At 39.4% G+C, this 23,465-nt stretch overlaps 1 protein-coding gene across 1 annotated transcript; it reads right to left on the bottom strand.

Moving 5' to 3' along the window:
- Window positions 1–278: 278 nt before the first annotated feature.
- LOC141902923 (RNA-binding protein 5-like) lies at window positions 279–13,342 on the bottom strand. Its single transcript, XM_074790891.1, has 20 exons — window positions 13,273–13,342; window positions 12,494–12,666; window positions 11,398–11,482; window positions 10,795–10,920; window positions 10,571–10,640; window positions 9,421–9,494; window positions 7,361–7,477; window positions 6,736–6,796; window positions 5,977–6,036; window positions 5,246–5,507; window positions 4,733–4,763; window positions 4,445–4,589; window positions 3,669–3,929; window positions 3,139–3,389; window positions 2,389–2,520; window positions 2,152–2,205; window positions 1,795–2,055; window positions 1,542–1,642; window positions 1,236–1,362; window positions 279–854 (listed from the first exon to the last, which is right to left on the bottom strand). Exons 2-20 carry the CDS (start codon window positions 12,664–12,666, stop codon window positions 726–728), a joined length of 2,520 nt encoding a protein of 839 aa, XP_074646992.1. The 5' UTR covers window positions 13,273–13,342; the 3' UTR covers window positions 279–725.
- Window positions 13,343–23,465: the final 10,123 nt, after the last annotated feature.

The raw sequence follows: 23,465 nt of genomic DNA, 5'->3' as shown, positions 1-23,465 counted from the left end.
CATGATACTCGAGGCCTTGAATTGAACCATTCCCATTTCAAACTTAAAAGGACCTTCTATGAACCTTGCACCATTGACCTTGACCCAAAATCGATCCTCCATACTACATCTTCCCATGAAAACTGGGCTGGTGAGTCTAGGGTAGATGCATGTATTTACCATTCGAGACAATCAATGGAAGCCTCTTCAAAACTTCCCAAATTACATAACGACTTCCCCAAGTGGGCTAAAGAGACAAAGCAATCTGAACTGAAATAATGACAAACCGAACGATTGCATCGTTTTTAAATAAAATTTTATTTACACAATCATATATATATTTCATATAAATACATCTTACACAGGAGTCAACTGGAATATTACATTAATCGACAAACTTTTAAAAAGTCTGAGATCCACTCTCACGTTTCATGCTTACATTATGTACATATCATTTTAAAGTTGTCTAGAGGTTACTCCTCGAACATATCTATCCTTTTGTTGCGCACGATCTATGGGCAAACTAAACCTCGTTCACACAGTCCCATCTCTACCTAAGCAAGGCAGTGAAGACAGTCTACTATACGGTACTTTCCAACAATTTTACCAATGATCAATCGGGTCTGCAACTTTGGGTACCAGCATTCGATAAACGTACTGGATTCTTGTTAAACTTATGACTAACACAATCGACAAACAAGTCCGATCAAATAATGACGATACGAAACAAGATTCGAGATTAATGTTCATTCGTGCATTTCTTGGAATCGCAGGTACATTGTTTTCTTAACAGCCTCCTTATATGACTCGGTAGGTCCGATGTCGTAGTTACTTCCACGAGAGCCTAGTCCCGCTCCTTTCTGTCGACTCTTTGCCTAAAACATCAATGATATTTTAGTTTACTTCAGTGCTGAGATATTCTAATAACAATATAAGCATCTATAAGGGTCTTAAGCTTCTTGCGCATATAACAATTTTCTTATATTAGGTAAGCCCAATATATATTAGGAAAGCTTTGAAATGGCTAATGAATATAAGCATCAAGTATCTTGCTGATAACAATCCTATTACCCAGTGATTATATCAAGTAAGCCTAATCCACACCTAATGTGACACTAGGATGGCTATGAAATTAAAGAGTCTTTTGAATCAAGTGGACAGATAATTCATCATATGGTGATTTTGTCAATTAGTTAATATAATGCTGTGACAGGTAATTTCCACGGTGTTTACTGGCACACAAAACCAACTATTACCTGAATAGGATCGGTTATGCCTTGTTTCTTCTTGCCCAATCCTTCGCCTTGATTCCAGCCCATTTTTTGCAGTAATTTGTTTCCGATGTTCGACTCCTGAATACCTTTATTGTTTGGCTGCTCATATCTACAAAACGTCACGAAAACATTGCATGAAGCAAGCCATAAGGGTAAAAAGAAAATAGCTTTTTCTTCAGAATTCCAGACGCAGAAAAGACAATTTTTGTTCAATCGTTTCAAGAGATCGGTGTTCCATCAATTCTTTTCTTGATGAAGTCAAAACCTATTCAGGTAAAATCAACTCACGAAATATTTGCGGGTTTTATCGGTCCAGCGCGACGTTTCGGAGGCGGCGGGCCATCAGTGCCATACTTCTCCCTTCTCTCTTTCGCACGGTCTCGGTAATTCTACAAACAGGGAAATTTGCGAATTGAAAAACATTTCAGGCGGAATCTGTACGTCTAAGCTTTTAAGTAAGACCATTGCCAGACATATAAGGGTTTGCCCATATCTGCCTTCTTTCATCTGTTATCACATTCGTATAATGAATAGCAAGTACCTGTTCTTTTTTCTGACCAGAAACCGTTCCCATTTTCGCTTTGTACGCATCCATGTTTTCGCGATGTAACGACGAGAACTGCATATGTTTGACTAGTATTTCTCGATCGGGGAACTGTCGTTTACACAACAGACACGCCATCTTCTTATAATCGGCGAACTTCTCGTCGTTCACGTCCTCGTTATCCTCTTCGCCGCTGTCGTCGCTGTCACCTCCGTACTGAGCGACTAAACCGGTCTTCGAATCCTTCGCACCGCTCGGCTGTTAACGAAGAATGCAATTTCAGCAAAATACATTTACAAGTATTCTTTTTCAAAGAATAGGACATTTTCTTTTATCAGATTTCAATTAGCTTACCGTAGGCGGTGGCGGCATCAGTGGATGGTCATTGCTTGCCTCTGGAGTTGCGTACTGAAATGATACATCAAATAACTCTGCTTATACAGTCAATAAGACCACCCTCATCGAGACGAGGTCCTAGGTGAGAGTATTACACTTTCATTATAGTTTTGGCTTTATATGTATTTCATTTATCGTCATATTTTTTCTATGCGTAGGTAAATGTTAAATTCAAAATGAATGGGTTTTTCGAACCTTTTTCTCAAGAACAGCGAAACCTGCGTCTGCAGTCCGACTAGACGACATGTCCGGCACCAATGATAATTTTCTAGCTGGATCTCGACGCTGCTCCTTCTTGTTCATTGTTTTTGCCCATTTTTCCATATCCTGAAATCGTTTAAAGAAGGTTCAGTAAAGTCAATATTTGGAGAGTTCTACTACTGCAAATCCCCCTAGAGGTGTAGAGAGAATCCCATTAATTACTTGAATTAGTCTCTTTGTCTCTGGATTGTATATATTTTCGTTATTATTGTGGGATTCTCTCTACATCGCTTCAACACGGATATAGTGTTTTATCTAACGTGACCACCAAGAGGTGTCAGCCTTTACTAGCACAATAATGCATTCTCTTATTTTCAGTTAAAGGTGTACAATTTTGCTACGGATTGTCGTTGCAAATTAGGCAAAGGTGCCTATATTGTTACCATTATACCGAAATGCCATGTTATTGCGCTATTCAACACCCCTGGTGAATGTATTTAGAACCAAAATGACCGTAAAATTTCATAAATGCATGAAGAGCTGATTTCAGGGAACAACAATGGCCACTAGTCAGCCTTGGACCGAAGATGCGTCTGGGTAGATATATTAACCAAATATCAAGAAAATCGATTGAAGACTCCCAATATAACAAGATATTGTCTTGTCCACCGATAGATGAACGAAAGAACATAGGAAAAGTGAATGGAATAGCCCGCTGCTTCCCAAGTGGGTTTGAAAACGAACCTTAGCGATTTTCTTGGCTATTTTCACTTTGTCCTTCTTGCCCTCTTTTTTCCTGCTATTCTGCGTGAGAGATTCGTTGACCGAGTCCGGCGCGGGCAAATAGGTCGAATGATCCACGTCCCAGTACATAAACAGCCCGGTTTCACCGTTGTAGTAATATTGCGAGTTGGCGTCGTAGTAAAGCCCGGTTGAGTGATCGTAATAATATCCCGTCGATTCGTCGTACTGATACTTTGAGACATCAGGTGGTGCTGTGCAGGATGAACCAAATTAAAGAAATGAACATACCGGTATTCATCAAAATATCGGCTCAACATCAAAGATAGGGATGTAGAATGAAATTGATGCGCGAGGTGATATTGAAGTGAACTTGAGGAAACCAATATCGGGCAGATTTGTCCCTGACAATGAGAACCAATGTTTGAGAAATTATAATAATTTCTCCGACATAGGGACCTAATTACAATCTAAGTTTCTTAATCTGCGGAACCCTATCAAGTAGATGCTTCTTCAACATTGCGACAACTTACGATATTTAGGATAATCAGATTTTTTCGAGTCCGTAGTAGCCGTTGATGCCGCCGCTGGTAGGTTCTTATTTGTGGCGGTCGTCGCCGTGGCCGATGAAACCGTCGTCGCTGCTGCTGCTGCCGGTTTTTTATCGGTATCTGTTTTATTGTTGTCCATGATCTGTTGCTTGTTCAATTCTTCCTGCGCTTTATATTGTTTCGTCGCTTGTGCTTGTCGTATTGCTGCCTGCGCAACCGCGGCTGCTGCGTTAGTGATATCCGCTGAAAATCAAATAATCACCGACATAAATATATGCAGACCCGACTAGCTGGTATTTCCAGTAGTATCCACAACAGGATTGAGGGGCAGTCATTCATTTCATCTTTATATCCACCCGTTATAAATATCTTCTCCCACTACCCGAGTGGATGCAAATATTCTATCAATGCTGATATTATTATTTGCTTTTTTTCTAAATATATTGAACTAATGTGAAAGCTAGAAGATTATACTGAATCTAGCTTAAATCTTCTGTATTTTTTGGGGGGATCGAAAGCCTTGCTACTCCAGCAGCTGAGATTTCATAATGCAACCCCTTTAAAATCCAGCATATGGAGAGGATTGATTTCAATTTGCTGTTTTCAAAACAAATGGGACTAGTTACTCTCTTTATATGTAAATTATGTCTAATCATATATATGCAAATCTATTGTGAAACATCAATGGTCTGTAATTAGCCTTTACTTCAGGCTGCAAAAATTGATATTCAACTAAACTCATAATACATAAGACATACCTTGCGTCGATGCTTTCGTGTCCTGCTGCTGGTAATAACCCTGTCCGTAATAGTAGTCATAATAAGCCTGACTGTTCGGATCATAGAACTGCTGCTGGTGTTGATCATAATATTGTTGATATTCAGGACTGTTGTAATCCCAACGCTATAAACACAAAATAACATCAACAACGTTATTGTTGAATTTGAGAGATTTTGAAGAAAAATTATCGTTTGAGTTCACGTTACAAACATATCTTAGCCTAATCTAAGTAGCAGGGATACAAAAATTGGCGAATTTCTTCTTACCTGTTCATTAGTAGCTGCCATTTGGGCCATCCTAAAAAAATCAAACATCAAAATATTAGGCTGTTATAGGACTTTTTGTAAGAACTACATAAACTGTATAAACAGAGTCACTACAGATCAGTCATTCCTAGATATAGAGAGTTTTAAAGGAGAAAATTTCAAATTTCGATGAGTGTCTGCATAAATTTCATATCCAAATTACTGTACTCCTCCTAAATCAATATAGTTAATCTCAATAAACTGTTAATTTGATGGTTTTGTAAGCAAATTTCTATCCGATACAACTCGGTTTCTAATTTGGTAACCGCCTAATTAGGGAAAAAAAATTATGGTCCCACAACTGTACCAATCTAGGGGTAGTCTTGTGTACAACTTCAAACTAGACAAACATTTCTAATTGCCTATTTCTCAAAATCAACAGAGTTTCAAGCATTTTCCATTTTCAAGGAGTTTTTAAAAATCAAGAGGGCCCCAATGAATAACAGCGAAATAACAGAACCATCAAATACTAACGATGTTTTATAAGTGTTTTTCGCGTAGTTCACCATCACGGCTTTTCCGTCGACTTCAAGCGGGTTCAAACTCGAACTCCACAGTTCCATCAGCTGCGACGCCTCTTGAATTGACGTCAATTCCATGAACGCGAAACCCTTCGATACGCTCGCCGAGTCTTTCACGATGGTCAGATTTTTCGGCGAGTTGTGCGTGTATTTCGCCAACGCCGTGCAGATGTTGTCCTCGGTCGTCAGGGCATCCAAACCGCGAAGAATCAACGCTGAAACGATGGCGACATGATTTACACTCAATCCTAATAAAGCCGAGAAATTCATTTTACACAAGACCAGACATTCTGATATCCTAATTGTAGTAGTTTTCACCATAAATGAGAATGATTTTGATATCAAAATTAATAGTTATTGTGGGAGAAGTTCAGCTCATAAAATGAGAAGAAACTACATGAACTCTCAAATAGTAGTCAGGTTTATTACAGGTATCTTCTGCAGCCTAGGCCCACTACCCTTAGAAGTTTGAATGCCTTGAGATATTATTCTGATTTTTAGAGAATTTTGATATATTTGGGAGATGTTCAGCTTGTAAAAAAGAGTACAAACTACTCTCAAATAGAAGAGAGTCAGTTTGTTTCAGGCATCATCGACAGCCTAGGCCCACCACCCCCAGACCTTTGAACGCCTTCAGGGTATGCACATGCCCACGAGAACTACGTCGACGAATAGAATACATACTATTGCACGGGTTTTGTCCGACCTGGTCAAAACCATCGCTGTCTGGAATGCGTTCCGAAGCTGCAAAATGAAAGAAAACAACAATATGAAATTGTGTGATTTCGGTTGTTTGACGATGAATACCGCTCATGAGTTTTGAGCAACCTTTTACATGCGTAGAAGTATGATGACAAACTGGACGAGATGCAGACTTCCAGAAAGATGCACACACTCATTCATTCGCTCGACAACGTCTCTCAATATAATATCATTCCACTAAAGTCCATCTATTTTCATCTAGGACAGATTTTTTGAGGATATTTTGCCTAACATTATGAATGAATACCACAATTTGGTCTTATTACGACCAGCGAATCTGTGCAGTCTGAATAATCATTTTTATATCCGTTTTGCTCTCTATTGAAGGATTGCCAAAACGCTGATCTTTTCTCTTTTTAACGAGAAAATGGAAACACCTTCGATACAGTGTAAAAGGATATAAAAATGATAGTTTTTCTCGACTGCACAGTTTCACTGGTTGTATTAAGACCATTTAGAGGTACAGAGTACTGTACATTTTCAAAGTATTAAGCAAAAAATCAATCCCAGACAAAAATAACTAGACTTTAGTTACATTCATACGTATTCGAAGTTGCTCGTACGTATTTCCGCGGAGATCCATTTCGGCGAATGTGTTTTCACCTCGTACCGGAGTTTTTTGGCCGGAAAAAAAGAACTCTCTAGTAGCTTCGATTCATTCAATACAATACGACGACCTACCTTCCCTCGATAGATTACACTTGAAACAGTGGTCACGGCGTTTGAAGTTTTGTACCCCACACTGAAATCAGTTATACAGGCAAATCAGCAACGAAATAACCCAACAAATACACGACCAATGAGTTTCCGCAACTCTCATCGGAATATCAGTCACTCGTTACAGAAATGAAAGCTTGAGATTTTTTCATATTTTCTAGGAAAAAATGGGGCGGCACCGCGCGTGGTAAAAAATCTCCATTGAAATGCACCATACTTCATCAGATGCGTAATTGCTAAAGGTGATCAATAAATGAGTAGTATGGCCCCAGTTCCACGGTTGTGAGTTAGAAGAGTTTAAGTTAGTTCATTTTCAATGAGTTAACTTAGAGTTAAATCTTAACTCGGAACGGTGGAACTGGACCATGGAGATTTTTTACATAAGGAAACCGTTGTCTTCGATGGGACTGGGAATCAGTTTTTTAAATAAAAGTCGATCGAAGTGGATTGCGTCGCGTAAAGACACCGGTAATCATCCCATTAGAAAATCAACTTTTAGGCGCATTCACGTGTAAAGACTCAACGACCTGATGGTGACTTCGAAGAAAAACTATGCGCGACGAAGCAGAGGGGATTTTGATTTTCTTACCTTCGTGCACGTCCAATCCGACTTGTTATACGCGGAATTCTTACTGTTATGGTCGTTGCCTCTCGGCGAACTGTAGTACATCGTCACTTGGTATTGGTTAAGCAACCGCAACATGCCCTGAAATCAGACCAATGCCACAGTCAAATTCTCGCTCCGACCGGGGGTTACGACCCTGCCAAACACACACACACAAACAATGGAACTCTCGAAATGACGATGATGATCACAAAATTTCCCGAGTTTCTCCGACTTTCTCCGAGCCGAGAGTTAATTCGAATGACTTTTCAAATCGGAGAAACTCGGTCGGTGAAGAAAATAGCGATAGATATATTACGATATTATATATGTGAACAGTTTGCATTTACACACCAAACTAGTACGCAATTATTGGTTCTCTAACTATATATATATATATATGTATATCAAAATCTACTAAATGCAGCGAAAACGGAGCTCCGACAACCAGTTTTGAAGAATGTTTGCGGTAAAAAATAGATGAATGTTCGGAGAGAATGGTTGGTATAGCAAGCACTCATTCATTTGTTGTTTCTTGATTAGAGCTGTGATATTCAAATATGAACCCCACCCCCGCTTTTTCGTCGATTTGATAGCGAACCACCCCATACTGAAATGTTTCTTTCTTAGTTATGCCAATATTTCATGATGGGATCACGCGGAGGTAATCGTTGCGTTATTTCGAATAATTACTGGTTTAAATATCATAATCGAAGCCGAATGGAGGAATTGATCATATCGAGGCCTCCTGAACCTGAAGACCACCCTTATCGCCAGATTGGTTGCCTTACGCGACTGCCAAGGATGGCTGTTCTAAGAGCAATCTTAATCATCCTATGGCCAGTTTAAATATCTATACGATTGGCTCACTTTTAATGAACACTATTTTTTAATGTGCACAGCGTCTTCCCATGGCTGAAATTCAAACCTGATAGCATCGAGACTCACCACCCTTACTGACTAGTACAAGTGTGAAGATTAGATGATATCATGATTAACCAATCAGATATCCCATTTTATTCTAGCCCGAATTTTTCAATTTATAGTAAGTTTATCCACGAAACTTGCCTAGCGATTTTGTAATGGGCGACATGATTGGTGCCGCAAATTTTCTTTTGACAAACCTGCGCACATGATCTAGTGTAGCAGGGTTTCGAGCCGTCGCCGAGTCTAGCCATCAGGTTCAAATCCGAAACTGAAGGAGGATGGTTTACAGTTACGACTGACTATAATCAACAAATCAGGAGGCGTCGAATGATTTCCTTTAAAACGACGATCATGTACGTTAATTAGCGGCTAGATTGAATTCGTCGACGAAAGGTTTTGTGCGTTTAAAAAAAAAAAAGCGCAAAACGTCCACAGCGTGTGCTCGAAGAAAACGCAGCCGATGTATTATGAATGTCTGATGATGAGGTTATTGCCAAGTAGTAGAAATAACAGTGATATAAAAGACGTAGTATTTGAATATATGCAAAATAATCATGCTGCGTAAAAAAAAATTTTTTTAGAGAAATCGGCTCAACACGAAAACAAGGGACATATGGAAAGAAACATGAGACTGGAATTTGATAATAATTGTAATAAGCATGCCCCGTACTACAGAATCTAACGGCGAACAATGTTTTCCCTTCCTTCATCAGGAGCCTTCCAGTTAAACAATGCGTGCACCGAGTTACATTGTACGTTGTGTTATAAAAGCCAATGTAAAAAGTTTGCAAGGGAGGACAAGAGAGCACTGGCTCTCTTTAACAGGAACCTCAAATCCAGTTCTTGTTACCTCCTTAGAAATCACGCTGTATTTATATCCCGGATTATTTATTTTTTTCTTTATTTCTACAACGTTGTCGATACATACAAATTCGACAGCCCCGCTCCCCTGCAATTTCGGGTACTAATAGCGGTGTAGCAGCGGGCGGCGAAATGCTCGCTCCCAGCGCACTTTTAAAAACCGACCCCCCTGACGTGGACTGTTCGTTCCACGTGACTGATCACTGAATTTACTGTACCGTCGAGTGTAGTAGAAGTAGTGTATAAATGAGATAAACCTGATTCTTTGCGATCCATCGCTGAGCGTCGTCAATGTTCTGAAACTCCACAAAAGCAAAGCCCCGGGACGCACCTGTTGGACATGACATTAACAATGCTCAGTTAGTTCACTGGTAAATATCGTACACAATTTTAACACCCGCAAAACGCTTTCGGTTGTTTGGGTTGTTGCCGTCATTTTTTTTGCCCTCTCACTCGTGCGCGTACGGTCACCGCGACGCTCACTGGAAGCCCGATCCGACACTGGAAGCGTAACCTTCAACATCCATAATTGTGAAACCTACAGGCAGTCGCATTGTATTCCGGTAAATAAAACGCCAAAATATATGGTTACCTAAATTTAAGTCACAAAATACGTATATAGTTAAACCAGGTAAAATTCAAATGAATCTTCAGAGCTTTAAAAGCCCCATTTCTAGAGTTAGTAGCACCAGTAACCAGTAACCACAGTAAAGCCTTGTCTAACTTGAGATCAATGGTCGAGATGAACTGTATGTTAACATCTTCTTGTCAACATCAGAATTTGAAGGTATCATAGCGCAGCCATGGTTTAACTATATATCATAATTTGTGACTTATTTGTAGAATATCAACACACCTAAATGTACACAAGTTCATACCATCCTTTGCAACCCTATCATGCCTTGTTCATACTTACCGCGGCATTCATTTGTCTGCAGCTGCATGCCGGTTTTACCAATACCATACCTACCATTCTCACAACGCATCCAAGGGTTGCAATAATTATTCTTTTTATTTTTACCTTTGTTACATCATACATCCTAAATGCAATTTTCATTCATGGAAAATAATCTTTGTGCCACATCCAAACATGTTTGAGGGAAGTCCTCAAAATTGGATGAAGATAATGAAGACACATTATTTCTCTGGAGTCAATAACTGTTTCAAAGCTCTGCATATTAGATGAAGCTCGTAAATTTATTTCCAATGATTTCAACGAATGTCCAAAAAAATAGTGTTCCCCACCCGTCTCATACGTAAGATTTTTCACGTCTATAGTTAGGCTAAAACCCTGCCGTTACGCTTCCAGCTTCCAGTGAGGTCGACCCCGGGTTGTTTAAACCAAAGTAAACTCAGAAGAGAACTGACGTCATCGTCAACGACGACGTCAGAACCGAAGTGTCTTACCTGTTGATTTATTTTTCATCAAACGAACATCCTTGACGGGAGCACCAAATAACATCAATTCAGCTCTTATCTGTAATAAATACTTAAAATTAGGATGACCAAAAAAAGAAGTTTTTTTTCTTTTAATTTTAAAATTCAAGCCTTTGAACAGAAACAAATGCGCATTCCCCCCAATATTATATCAAACTGTTGTTTTAGGTTCATCGTCTGAACTCAGAACGTACATCTTTTTCGTCGATTTCCTGGGGTAAGCCGCGCAGGAGAATCGTGTTCGTCGGCGTGTCAGTCATCCATTTGTCCCCACCACCTCGGTCTTGTTCACGTAAACCGTCGTCGATGATATGGCGATTCTGAAATTAACCACGTTAAAAAAATCTGAACCGACTATTCAGTCATTACAAGAAATACAAGCTTAATAGAAAATTAACTGGAAATGAATCTGAAATGATTACAATGAATTCAAGCGAAATATCACACTTAACCCTTTCATTGCGTCTTCACCGCAATGCGGCATATATATCAGTGATGGGCTCGCGATGTATTGATGTTATTAGACATTAGTTTTTATCTCTTTTGAAAGATGGCAGCGCCTGTTGTACATAGAGAAATATGCAACAATACACCGCACCACGGTGTAGACACACTATAGCAGTATGCCCGCTATTCAACACACAAAGTGGAATATTTCAAAAAAATCTTTAAAATTATCTCTTTGTCGGCACTTAAAGGGATAATTGAGAACGTGACATCACAACAGGATTCTGACGCCAGAAAATCTATTCTAAAAATGGCGGCTATCTCAAAACTAACTGAAACGCATTCATTACCTCTTCCAAGATTCTGTAATCTACATCTTGTCGACGTTCATGCAACAGATCAATGTGAGCAACGGCGGCTTCTCTCCTTAAATCCCTGAAAATATCATTACGTCATGTTTTTAAATCACTGGGAAAGCATCCCCAACATTTTGTTGAGTACAGTGGAACTTTTGGAACTTCAGAGCACTAGAAAATATGTTCGTCCTAACCAATAATTTGTTATAGGCCTATCCAGTTTGAAATTATTGAAAGTAGCCTATCTGTCTGTCACACCTGCTCTCCGTGCGACGTTTTGGTCCGTAATTTTGTTAATAGTCAGTTGATCTGCGAATATTATGCATCAATTTGTTCAGTAAGGAATTTGCATTCAGAAATAAATTATGAATTGGCATAAATTTGTTTGTTTTCATTTATCAGCGATTGTTTACCTAGCATACGCTCGCGTAATGCCGAAAAACGGCTTTTCCGGCCCGTCACGTGGCGCCACCTACTGTATTTTGTTATGCTAATGAGCAGATGATGACGTCACTGTAACGTTTCCGAGTGTCTGCGTAGCGGATTTTTAAGCATTACGTGATCGTATGCTGAGTAAACTATCGCTCATAAATGAAAACAAAAACAACTTTAGGGAAAATTGTTGTTTAATTCTGAATGCAAATTCCTTACTGAACAAATTGATGCATAATAAAGGTAAATCAACAGTTTATTGACGAAATAACGGATCAAAACGTCGCACGAAGAGCAGGTGTGACAGACAATAATGTATCCGGTGTGAAAATCTACGTTTGTAATAACAGATAAATTGTTAAATTCCAAGGTCATTATCATAAAGACCTCGGAATTTAACCTCCTTATAATATAGCGAGGTTCCACTGTATTACTGTAAATGGGAAAGCATCATCCCTAATGAATTAAAACTTAAATATTACAGTAAATGGACTGAGCAGAACAAAAGCTTGTAGGCCGAAATCAAGGACTCCAGTGTGTACACGCACTGATGTCTCTGAGCTCAAAGCTACCCCATTTATTGAATTCTTTTCACTAGGAACTACCGGGTATTCATGGCAGCAACCTGTGAGAATAAGTTTTAAGAGGTAATGCATACCTGTCTCTTTCTTTCTGTATGAACTCAGGTGGTGGAACAGCGACGCTGTTCGCCGCAGTAGTGACCAAGGCCGTGTATGCCGCAGGGTCGAGTGGTGGCTGCATTACAAACTGTGGGTGTGGCAACACGTATTGGATAAACGCAGCCGGTTGATGAGGGTGATGGTTCATCATCTGAAATATTGATCAAAATAATAAAGCCGCGGTATGGAGGAGCAATGTTAATGGGTTTTCAGCCCTAACAACTGCATTTTTGAATAATCTTTTGGTGGGTCCTTTCCGTACAGGTTGTGTGCCTTAATAAAAATGAGGCATATTTTGATAAATATACACCACACAATATGTAAAATAGGATCTGTGAATGACCACACTGCAATATTGCACTTGGATGCCTAAGCTTTTGGCATTTTGATCTGCTTCGCTTGTTGTTCTACACAGTTCTTGTTGTGACTTGAACCAAAAATGCATAAATCCTTCAATCAATACAGGACAGTATGCAAGGAATTCGTGATCCGCGTTTTAGTTCGACTGTTATCCATTCTCGTCCTTTTAAGACATATATCAGATTTGTACAACCTACAAAAAACTGACTGAGACCACAACGTCCTGTTGACCTTTCTTCCACACAACGAACAAGGCCAAGCAAAACGTCAACGATTTCCTGCTTTTTTACGACACATTTATTCAGAAATCCAGCAGACAATCAATCACTTTCTACGGACATTCACTGGCCCTGGCTCTTTGTGAACGTTACTAAATCGATGGCAAATTCGAAATTACCTTGAATATTCAACGGGTATAACACTTCTATTTTCTCTCTGTCTTCCACTCATAAAATGGCTGAACGCGATTGACGTGTGACGTCATCCGATGCGGCCACCGAATCGATACCAGCCGCTAGCGCCCCCTCGCTTGCCACGGTAAGCTTTTACAATTCAATTTTCAATGATCAACCCCGAAATTCTTAATCGATGCATTCAAGTATTCGGGGCTCTCACATGCGACACCAGGTGCCTTCAAGGTGGAGCAGAACACCAAGAAACCTACTGGTAATCGTTTTATTGCAAAGAATTTAGAAAATAATCATAATATAGGTACACCAAGCACCTTTGTATGTACCACGGGTAGACTAATTAGGATCGACGGAGATCACTGTGGACTCGCCACACTACAGGACTGGTGAAAATATAGGATGTGAAGATAGTATTTTTCCAGCGGGCAGTGCCAGAAATTATGCAAAGTTGATGAATCCATTTACTGGACACTCCGATCAACATGAGTCAGATATACAGAGGGACATAAGATAAGATGTAACTTTATTTTTCCAGTCTAAATTATAGTATAAGGAGATCAAGAATAATGGAATTAAAAAGAAGTTGTACATTTGTATATCAATAAACAATTTTGCCTTTGAGAAAAATAGATACGTTGCTCTAGATATTGCGGCTCTTAACTATCATTATACCATGTTGATGTAGAGTGATGAGAATAAATTGATTCAACAAGATAAAGATGAAAAGGATAAAGAGTCCGTTAATCTAATCGGACTCTTTGTTTTTTTGTTGTTGTAATTCGCTAGTTCTGTATATTCTAAGATGTTTGGTCGCTTGCGGTCCGATCTCACGCTGAGATAACTAGTCAGCTTTCGACCATTCAGTGCTGCCCCTACGAATAATTATAGCGGAATATCTGTGAACTAATATAGTAGTAGCTCATCTACCGTCGGACTTTAAATGTTTAGTACAAAAGGCCTACTGACCGAATGTAGCGCCTTATTGAGATATAAATGATACCGATACCCTGGATCATTCCAAAATTCTAAGTGATATTTCTAAATATCTTATTCTTTCTTTAAAACATTTTCCTACCTCTCCCCAACAAAAACACAAATTCCCCGATACAAATTCTACTTTTTCCATTTTGCTTCGACTAATTTTTTGATAGAAATACTGCTAGTCGCATAGTTTCAAAGCTGTTCCGAGAATTTCAGAATTTTCTCTGAGTCCGGTCTGCATAGCGTCATGTTGGCATGCGAGTAGAAGGTTAGTTCACCTTTTCACCGTTATCGTTGTTAATCACGGCATCACTTTGCGGTCGAAGAAGGCCTAGTGGTAAGCGTGCTCGACTGGCATGCCGGAGGTGATAGGTTCGGAGTCCGACACTCCGCTCCAGTATCACAAGATTGTCTACGTAAAATAGAATGATAACTACTCGATTTTTCCGGAACTCTTCTCTTTGAAAAGACTTGTCGTTATACGAATTAAATCGATAGGCTTTTTCGTAATCTTTAATCTCAATTTTAACTTATACTTCTCATGAAATACAATGTATATAAACTTCATTGTCCGAAAATTAATTCCATTATCTTTCCCTCTGACGGACGCCAGGGACTACGAAAGACATCGTGGAGCCAATTTCGATTATTTTTGTGGGGTTGCATAAAGCCTGAATACGTATATATTGGATTTATATCTCTAAATAGACGTTTATATGGTATGATCGAAATGATACAAGTATACAAAAACAAAAATATTATTACTGTGAATGACGGTAGGCATGCCGTTATGGCTTCATGGTGCGCATATTAATTTTGATAAATTGATATCATCGGGGGCTGCGAGATTCACACCGCACTGAATATAATTGTTAGGTCCGAATTGTTAACCTCAAATTGGACTAATCAAGCAAGAATCATGTAATTGTTTACCAACGGTTGTGGCTCTGGCGGCCATTTTTGCACTGAAATCGACATCGGTCGTATTAATCAAATCAGTGGCTCTATTGATGCATACGTAATTATGGACGTTGGCTACAGCCGCGTCGCCTCGATTTATGTATTCATATCGCATAATCGTGTTGGCAGACAATACGAAACTCTGCCGTCGTCATTGTCCAAAATTGTCATCTCTATACACACCGCGGTCCTCTATGTATCTTGTAAGTATGAATGTCGCCTGCGTCAATTGTAAAAGGTTAATCTCGTGAAAGTCATTTGAAGGAAGCTTTTATTAAGAATTTGCTAGAGACGTGTTAACACACACCGAAGGACTGTTGCGTTCCCACGAATTACGGATGGTACCCTACTTGTATCATTGATAGGTTAACAGATGATGAAGATCATATTCACTAGAGATATAGAGCCATAGCTACGAAGCCTATGCATAAAATGAAGAAATATTAGTTTGTCCAGTCTACGAGCAATCATCTCAACATATCAGCTGAGATGATTGCTCGTAGGTCCAGTCCAGTCTGTGACACAAGCCTTTAAGATGCTTTCACCCGAAGCGATAGAATATGGAGATAGTGACGGAACGCCTCAGAACCAGTTAATAAGGGGGTGTCATAAAACACATCATTAGTAGGAAGGGCCCGGTTTCCACGGGCACAGTTTATTCCCGACATTCCACATGGAAGTTGAGATTAGTCACAGCCCCGATGAATAATATATGAGAACCCACAATATCGATTCACTAAAGCTGTGAACTTTTTTACTGGCGTCTCTGGCAGAATTCTTCCATCCCTCCTCAGAGTTTATTTGAAAATGAAATAAACTCTGAGGATGGGTGGAAGAATTATGCCCGAAAATTCAGTAATAAAGTACTACAGCTTGAATCGATTTATCCCGTCCGGCTATAATGTCTGCATGATGAATGTAAGGCGCGTGCAATTTTTGTGAAAATTTTAGTTTTTCTGTTTGAAATGAAAATTGAATGTAAAAAACAATTTAATCGATATCGTGGATTTCTCTTCTGATATTCCGCTAGGTCTCTACGGACACGAGATAAAATGCCGCATGATATTCATACGTTATAGAATGCTCCTACTTAATTTTACGTGCAATGAATCGAAAAGTTAAGAAAGAAAACACCCATGGTTTCCACGGGTTTCTTGCCAGTCTATGAATTATTCAACGTGACAAACAAATTGGTTATTTCTACCATTTTGACGCACGCGTTGGAATTTAACAGCCAACCTAAATCTGAACGTTAAAACGGGTCATTCAGTTCTTTTCCAAATTATCAAGACTCGTTCGGCGACAAATTTAAATGACATCGTTCGAAATTATGACATGCCCGCCGCACCGCGAATATGAAGTGTAATTATTCACAGTTTGAATAAGGATTTTCGCTACTTTATTGTTAGAAAGTGTCAAACAACGAAGACCCCCACTTATGCGTAATGAAATGGTGCAATTGAGCAAGAAGAAAGTTTTTGCACCACGGACGTCATTTGGCATTGTACGAGACCCCCGAAGTTCTCAAGCCTTCATTGTAAAAGTGTGTACGGGAATGGACATCTCGGCTGGAGGTCGATAATTGGATATTGGGACGGCTTAGCGAGAAGCCGATCGCCGTCTTCGTGGGGTTTTCAGCGAACAGTTTCGAGGACTTCCAAATTATGTTAAAATCAGTATAATTTATAAAAGTAAATTGTGCCCCCAGGATAAGAGCGTTGTTCATTTAGCTATTCAAGGAACTCAAGTGATATTGGAGCAAACAAATGATTTCTGATGGCTTATGTAAGACACACGATATGGGGAATAGCTCCTAGTAGCTCATTTGTAAAAATAGAATCAGGAAACTTGATGGATATTTGCGGTTTCGATTGTTTAATGCCAATGTTTAATGCAATACCTGGTTCAATTTCAGACGTCGAACCGAAAACAATTCTTCCGTTATGAAAAATCAGACGCAGCTATTGCTCGCCTAACTCGAATTAAATATTTACGAAAGCGTTGTCTACGTGGCGCTTAGGAATAGACAGATAGCGGGCTTTATCGAGTCAATGGAGCGTCGTAAACAGTGCTAGCATTTCCACGTTAGACAATCAAAACATACACATACTTGAAATGAGAAAAGTTGGAAATGAACAATTTGGGCCATAGAGAATGTGGTTTTTGTAACGATTCTTCGCCTTGTGGAGAGGTTTAAGAGCAGGTGGTACAAAGCGGGCAGACGATTGCGAGAACTCAGCGAGTGAAGACTCGGACTTCGAGTGGCTTCATTGGCGCCAGCAATGAGCTGCATTACAATGCACAAGACCTCTTGAAATGTTTCACGAATTTGATCAAGGAAACTAGAACGCTCGTTATTGTGTAAAAATTCATGTTATACCTTATGTATAAAGGCAATCCAATGTATAGGTTTATAGGTAAATTAAACGATTAATATTTTTTGAACTTATGCCCGTAAACCGTATGGATAGATGGCACTAGTAGGTACATATATACTTATGAGTGCGCCTTGCGATAGATTGTTTTAACCAGAGCAATTAAACGAAAACCGCATAAGATTAACGAAAGAGCTTTTTTACGATTTGACAATCAACTGCTTCTTGATGAATTCGTTGCTTTGAAATTCATCATAGTATTTTTAAAGGAATGCCTACGAATTTGGTAGGCGAGGCGTTGTGAAGTTTCACATCATTAAACGCTATCTCGCGGCACTCTTACATCAGTCCTAAGAGGATACGCGAGGGTTCCACCGCCCGGCGCACTGATGTTTCCATGTTCCTTCCGCCGCCTAATGGCAGTCAATAGCTAATACACCATGTAATTGTCCACAACCAAACATAGCACGGGGTCGTGCCTTGCCGTAGGGGAACAACGTTAAAACTTGCCCTTTTCTAACACGATCCACTCCGAGTGCCGTAGGCTTCCTAGTTGTGGCGTGAAGGAAGCCCCTCCATTGTTCGATATTATCGCAGACGAAAGTGCTAATGGGCGGGCGAAAGTTTGTCGAAATCTATATCGAAATCAGATAAACCGCGCCATGTGCATATTGTTGAATTCGAAACGATCAACGAAAGATAAGTGATGTATCTAGTTAAGATTTTGCGATTAGAAATCGTGGGACGTGCGCTATTCGCGCGTTATGATCTGCTGGCATATGCTTTCATCGACTGCGATAACATTTCCCCTTAGACGAAGATTTGTCCATCTACTTCCGATACTTGCGCAAAGATGACCAAACAAATGACCTTAACGCGATAAACCGACCGTTATTACACAAACGAATGAAAGTACTTTCTGACGTGATCTACATATCGTTTTGTACACATGTATATGCTAATGAACAGGACAGGGGGTACACATGTATATGCTAATGAACAGGACAGGGGGCAGTTACCCAAAAGTTGGTTAGAGTTAACCAGCGGATAGATGACATAGTGACTATTAAAAGTTCATCGTTACTATCTTATTCATCCGCCGGGTATCTTCTTACCAACTTGGCCCCTGGATTGCTTAGCTATACGCGCATGGAGACTACCGATTATAGTTATTTTTTTGAAGTGCGTTTATTTTGTCCGTTATCTGTTTTGCACATCTCTGTGAAATACCGTCTCACAAAAAGCTGGCCGGTCCAGTAAAAAGCCTGTTCCGCGGTTTCATTCGATTAGTTCTTAGGTTGCTCGATACAGCATCGGCAACGCGTCGTTCATCGACCCTTCACTAACCGATTGTCCCATTGACACCATCGCAGGCAACGAAGCGCGGCGTAGTATTTTCAGGTCTCATTTTGCGACGCGTTTTAGCGACGATGATCCGCAATTAATTTACCTTTCAATTCGACGCATTTACTCCCAACTGACACGGCGAACATCTTTCAGCAAGATTGGCTTTCCGCTGAAGTAGACCGAAGTAATCTAGCGATGACACCGGAGGGACAGATCGTGAAGAAGTTTGCTCGTGACAGCAGAAATCATGTTGTTGATGGAGAAGCTTCCATTCTGCTTGAGCAACCGCTTGCGTGCCAATTTGGTCATCTTCCCGCTGATTGATTATGACAGTTTTTCAAACTTCGTTTTCCCTGCTGATTTCGTACAAATTTACGCTCTCCGTTTTCCCCATGCATAATACTATAAGCAATAAGAGTACTTACGGGGATTATTGCTAGAACCAATTTCAAGTTAGATAGTTTTCTACGTACTTTTGCAGAAATATAGTCCTGTATAATCACCGTTTTTGTTTCCTATGTTCGAACGTTTTGTTTTTGCATTTCACTTTATTTGACGCCGTAAAAACCGTTGCAATAATGTTTACATACATTGATAACTATTAGTTATTAAAGGGGTTTTATATGAGTCGATGTGCATTACGTCATCAATATTTGCGTTTGCAGAATAACGATTAAGACTGTGAATTTTGCCGTTTATTTTGTAATTGAATCTATTTCATAAGTCTTATTACATATTTGATAAATTCAAATAGGCTTTTTTATGAGAGGCTGTGCACTACGTCATCGATATATCGGGGCTAGACTGATTGCCGGTCAATTCAATTCAATTATCGATGTATTCATATTCGAAATGACTTTTATTGATCCCTGATATTGTATTGTAGCAAATATTAAGCAATATATGTGTTATTTTTCATGTTGTCAATAAACCTTCAAGTTAGTTTCCTTGTTAATGAATCTGAGCGTTGGCTTGAAATGAAAACGTGTAATATGCACACTTTTTTGTGCCTACCTTACCCGCATTCCTTGAAACGTCTTGATTCAGATTTTTTGTTGTCTTACGAAAACGGGGAATTGCACTTAGCGAAACGATGTAAAAAACGGTGTGTTCGGCGTCGATCGAGTGTCTACGACCTTTCACACGAGGCGCATCTGCGCTGTAAAATTATCAGTTTTTGCCGTGTCAGGTGTCGCGATCCGTCGAAAGAAACAACTTAACCGTATCGATAATCAAACGTTCGGATGTCTTTCTGTCGCCCTGATGAGAGCCGGTTACAGCGCCAGTATCGAAGATTACCACTTGCTCCCAGACGGTCGATTGATGTACGCAGCTGACGCCGCGATATCCCACATTCCACGCTGCGGCGAAGAATTGACCAAAAAGGTTCGTTTATGGACTTCGGGTGTAGATTACTGTATACTAAATCCATTTATGCTTCTTCATTTGCCAAATCAAATATGAAATGTATCTTGAAATACAGTGAAAGTCCTAAATAATGAAAAATGAAAAATATGGTGCTTATAACGAATTTGGCGTAATAAAGAATGGTATTTTCATCGAATTTGAGTTAGATTGAGCAAATTCTTTCGCTGAAAAATATCGGCGTTTAGAGAGTAGTGGCATTTAATGGGATCGTTAAAAAATCGTTATTGACATTGACTGTATGAAGCGATGCTACAACTTTTTCTGGGCGAAACGAAAATCATCTTGGAAATTGAACTATAAAATCTATTGTGAGTGTCTATACTAAATACGTCGACAACTTGCGTATGCCGCAGCTAACAAAAAGATCGCGTGCGACAATATGATGTTACAATATGATGCTATATGACTTTTGAACCCCATGTCCCGAGATTTCACTATCTGTCAATATCAAAAGCTCTATTAATTCTATCTACTGAAATTCACAAATCTACTAGAAAAAATCTCTGTCAAAGTAATAGAAATTGGCTAATGAAGAAAAAATCGACGACATCCCCAAATTCATTATATACAGAACATTTTCTCTCTTTGAATCGACGTGTCTTTATATTATGAGGAATGTAAAGTTTCCTATTCAATTATCGTTGGCATAATCCATGTGTAATGGTGTAATACCCTCTCATACAGCGCCAGGAAATAAGACGTGACTTCTGCTCGGTTTCGGTAATGAACCAGCCGCGTTGTTTACCGGTCTGAGACACGGATGTCTTCTTGTTTCTTTTTCACGGCTTTCCCGATAATTGGGCGCGCTTCTCTCTAGGCGCGGCAATGTCATCGCCTCGAGTATCCCGGAGTTCCTTTCAGTGCGAGATGCTCGTCGAGCCCCAGCAGCTTTGTCTCAACTGACAAAACGCGGCTATTGACGCCCGAGACCGGAGTAATAGAGATAGATTCTCGAGTTCGAGCCGAATGATTGTTTGTTAAAATTTCCGGTAGCGAAAGAATGACGATGCGCCGTGATAGATTCCATTGCGACTGTATAAGATGTAAGGAGCAGATCGCAACAGAAATTTAGCAAACGTCACTTCTCGCTGAATGCGACAAAACTGAATATGCACTATCTAAAGTAACCTACGAAATGTGCCTCGGAACCTAGGAATAACTGATACTTTCCTTTATTTCAATGATGTTACTGAGCATCACGTAGGCCTATGATTTAATTTGATTCAAACTTCGCATAAGAGATATCGTGGCGCAATAGTACATTCGGAGAGACGAACTTTTCAGTGGTGTAACTGGTCTGAACTTTTGGATCACGCATCTATTCGTATCATCAAATGGTAAACTTCCATAAAACTGATAATTGGCAAATAACCATTCAATCCACAGTCGATGCTTGATGGCTTCGTCATTAACTCGCAGTTGCCACTGTTTAGCCCCCAGACAAACGACGTAAGGTCTCGGGGTCCGTGGCTTCTGTGGTGGAATTGGCCAGCGAAGCGTCTTTTCCCGCGGCAAAGCTCGAGGCGTCATTGGATTTGTAAGGATTTCTCACCTGCCCGAATGAACTAGGAAATATAACGCTACGAATTGTATAGTGGGTTCTTCAGTACAACTTCATTTAGCCCGCGGGAAAACTAAATGCCACTTGATGAATTAATGCATGACCAAAATCCATTTTACTGATGATTGTTTGTTTACAACGCTGTATATCTGTTATCTATACTCATTTGCTTATTTTTACACAGATCATCGGGTACAAAAGCATTGAAGTTTTCACGAAATACGCCGCGCGATCGACCTGATAATCAACATATACACAAAAGGCAAATCAATTTGGTGACACCGATGGAACGTAGAAAGCAGAAGCATTTCTCAAGGTTTATTCCGAGCATTCGATCTATCGTATCAATAAATTCATATTATCCTATACTGAGATGACTAAAAACCTTCCACGATTTTCGGATCATATCATAAACGATATGCTTGATCGTCTGGACACGCCCTTGATACGTATATATTTGATCTCTTAATCCAGCAACCAGTTCAAACCTAAAAACTTGAAAACATCAATAGCTATAGTATGTGATTACAGCAAGATACGTGTCGCATCGTGTTTTGCCCTCTAAATGTAATGCCTTTACATATACCAAACGCCGAACGTTAAATCAAGCGATTTTTAAACCTTGACAGTAGTAAGTACAATTTTTCTTCGCGAAAAAAGTCATAAATGAAATACTTTGCGTGTCTTCTTTAGCATACAAACACATTTACTTAACTGTTTTACGTATAATAGTATATTTTGCATTAGTGTCCTTACGCGTAACACAGAACTAATATCGGCTTAATGCATATGAGTTACCGGTAGAACATATAACATGTTATTAATTGTCCTTCATAACGTTTAGTTTTTAATTAATTACGTTGAAGGGTTAGTTCTTTTTCAACGCGATGAAACAACAGCGATACATTGATAATCGGTTCCACGTAAATTAGCATCGCCCTTATGGCGAGTCTTTTCTTTTCTTTCTACATTTTCACAATCAATTATTTCAAACTAAAACATCAGTTCACGTCTGTACCCACGTAATGGAACGTCTAGAATGAGTGACATTCGTATGGATCTGTTTTCAAAAACTTTTCTCTTTGTGGAATGTACTTTCTTGATACTTCTTTTTTGAATATTCGATAGGTACAGTAGTATGTTTGATAGGTTCTTTTATTGAATTGCGTGGTTGTCCTTTTTTGGACGCCGTAAAAACCGTTACAATAGTGATTATATACACTGATACCTAGAATGCATTATATAAACGGTTCTGTGTGAGCTGATGTGCACTACGTCATCAATATTGGCGTTTCAAAATCACAATTATATGAATTTTGGCGTTGATCTTGTAATTGAATGTATTTCATAACTCGTATTTTATTTATGCTGAACTTTGATGATTATTGTTGGGAGGATGTGCGCGCAATATATCGGGGCTAGACTGGTTGCCGGTCAATTCAATTCAATTATCGATTGATTCAAATGCAAAATAACTTCATTGATCCTCAATATTATATATTTCATATTAGATTATTCATTGTTATAT

The sequence above is a fragment of the Tubulanus polymorphus genome, chromosome 3, assembly GCF_964204645.1.
Source record: "Tubulanus polymorphus chromosome 3, tnTubPoly1.2, whole genome shotgun sequence".
In the NCBI taxonomy this organism is placed as follows: Eukaryota; Metazoa; Nemertea; class Palaeonemertea; order Tubulaniformes; family Tubulanidae; genus Tubulanus; species Tubulanus polymorphus.
The sequence above is the reverse complement of the archived record's forward strand: the minus strand, read 5'-3'. Positions and strand labels throughout refer to the sequence as shown.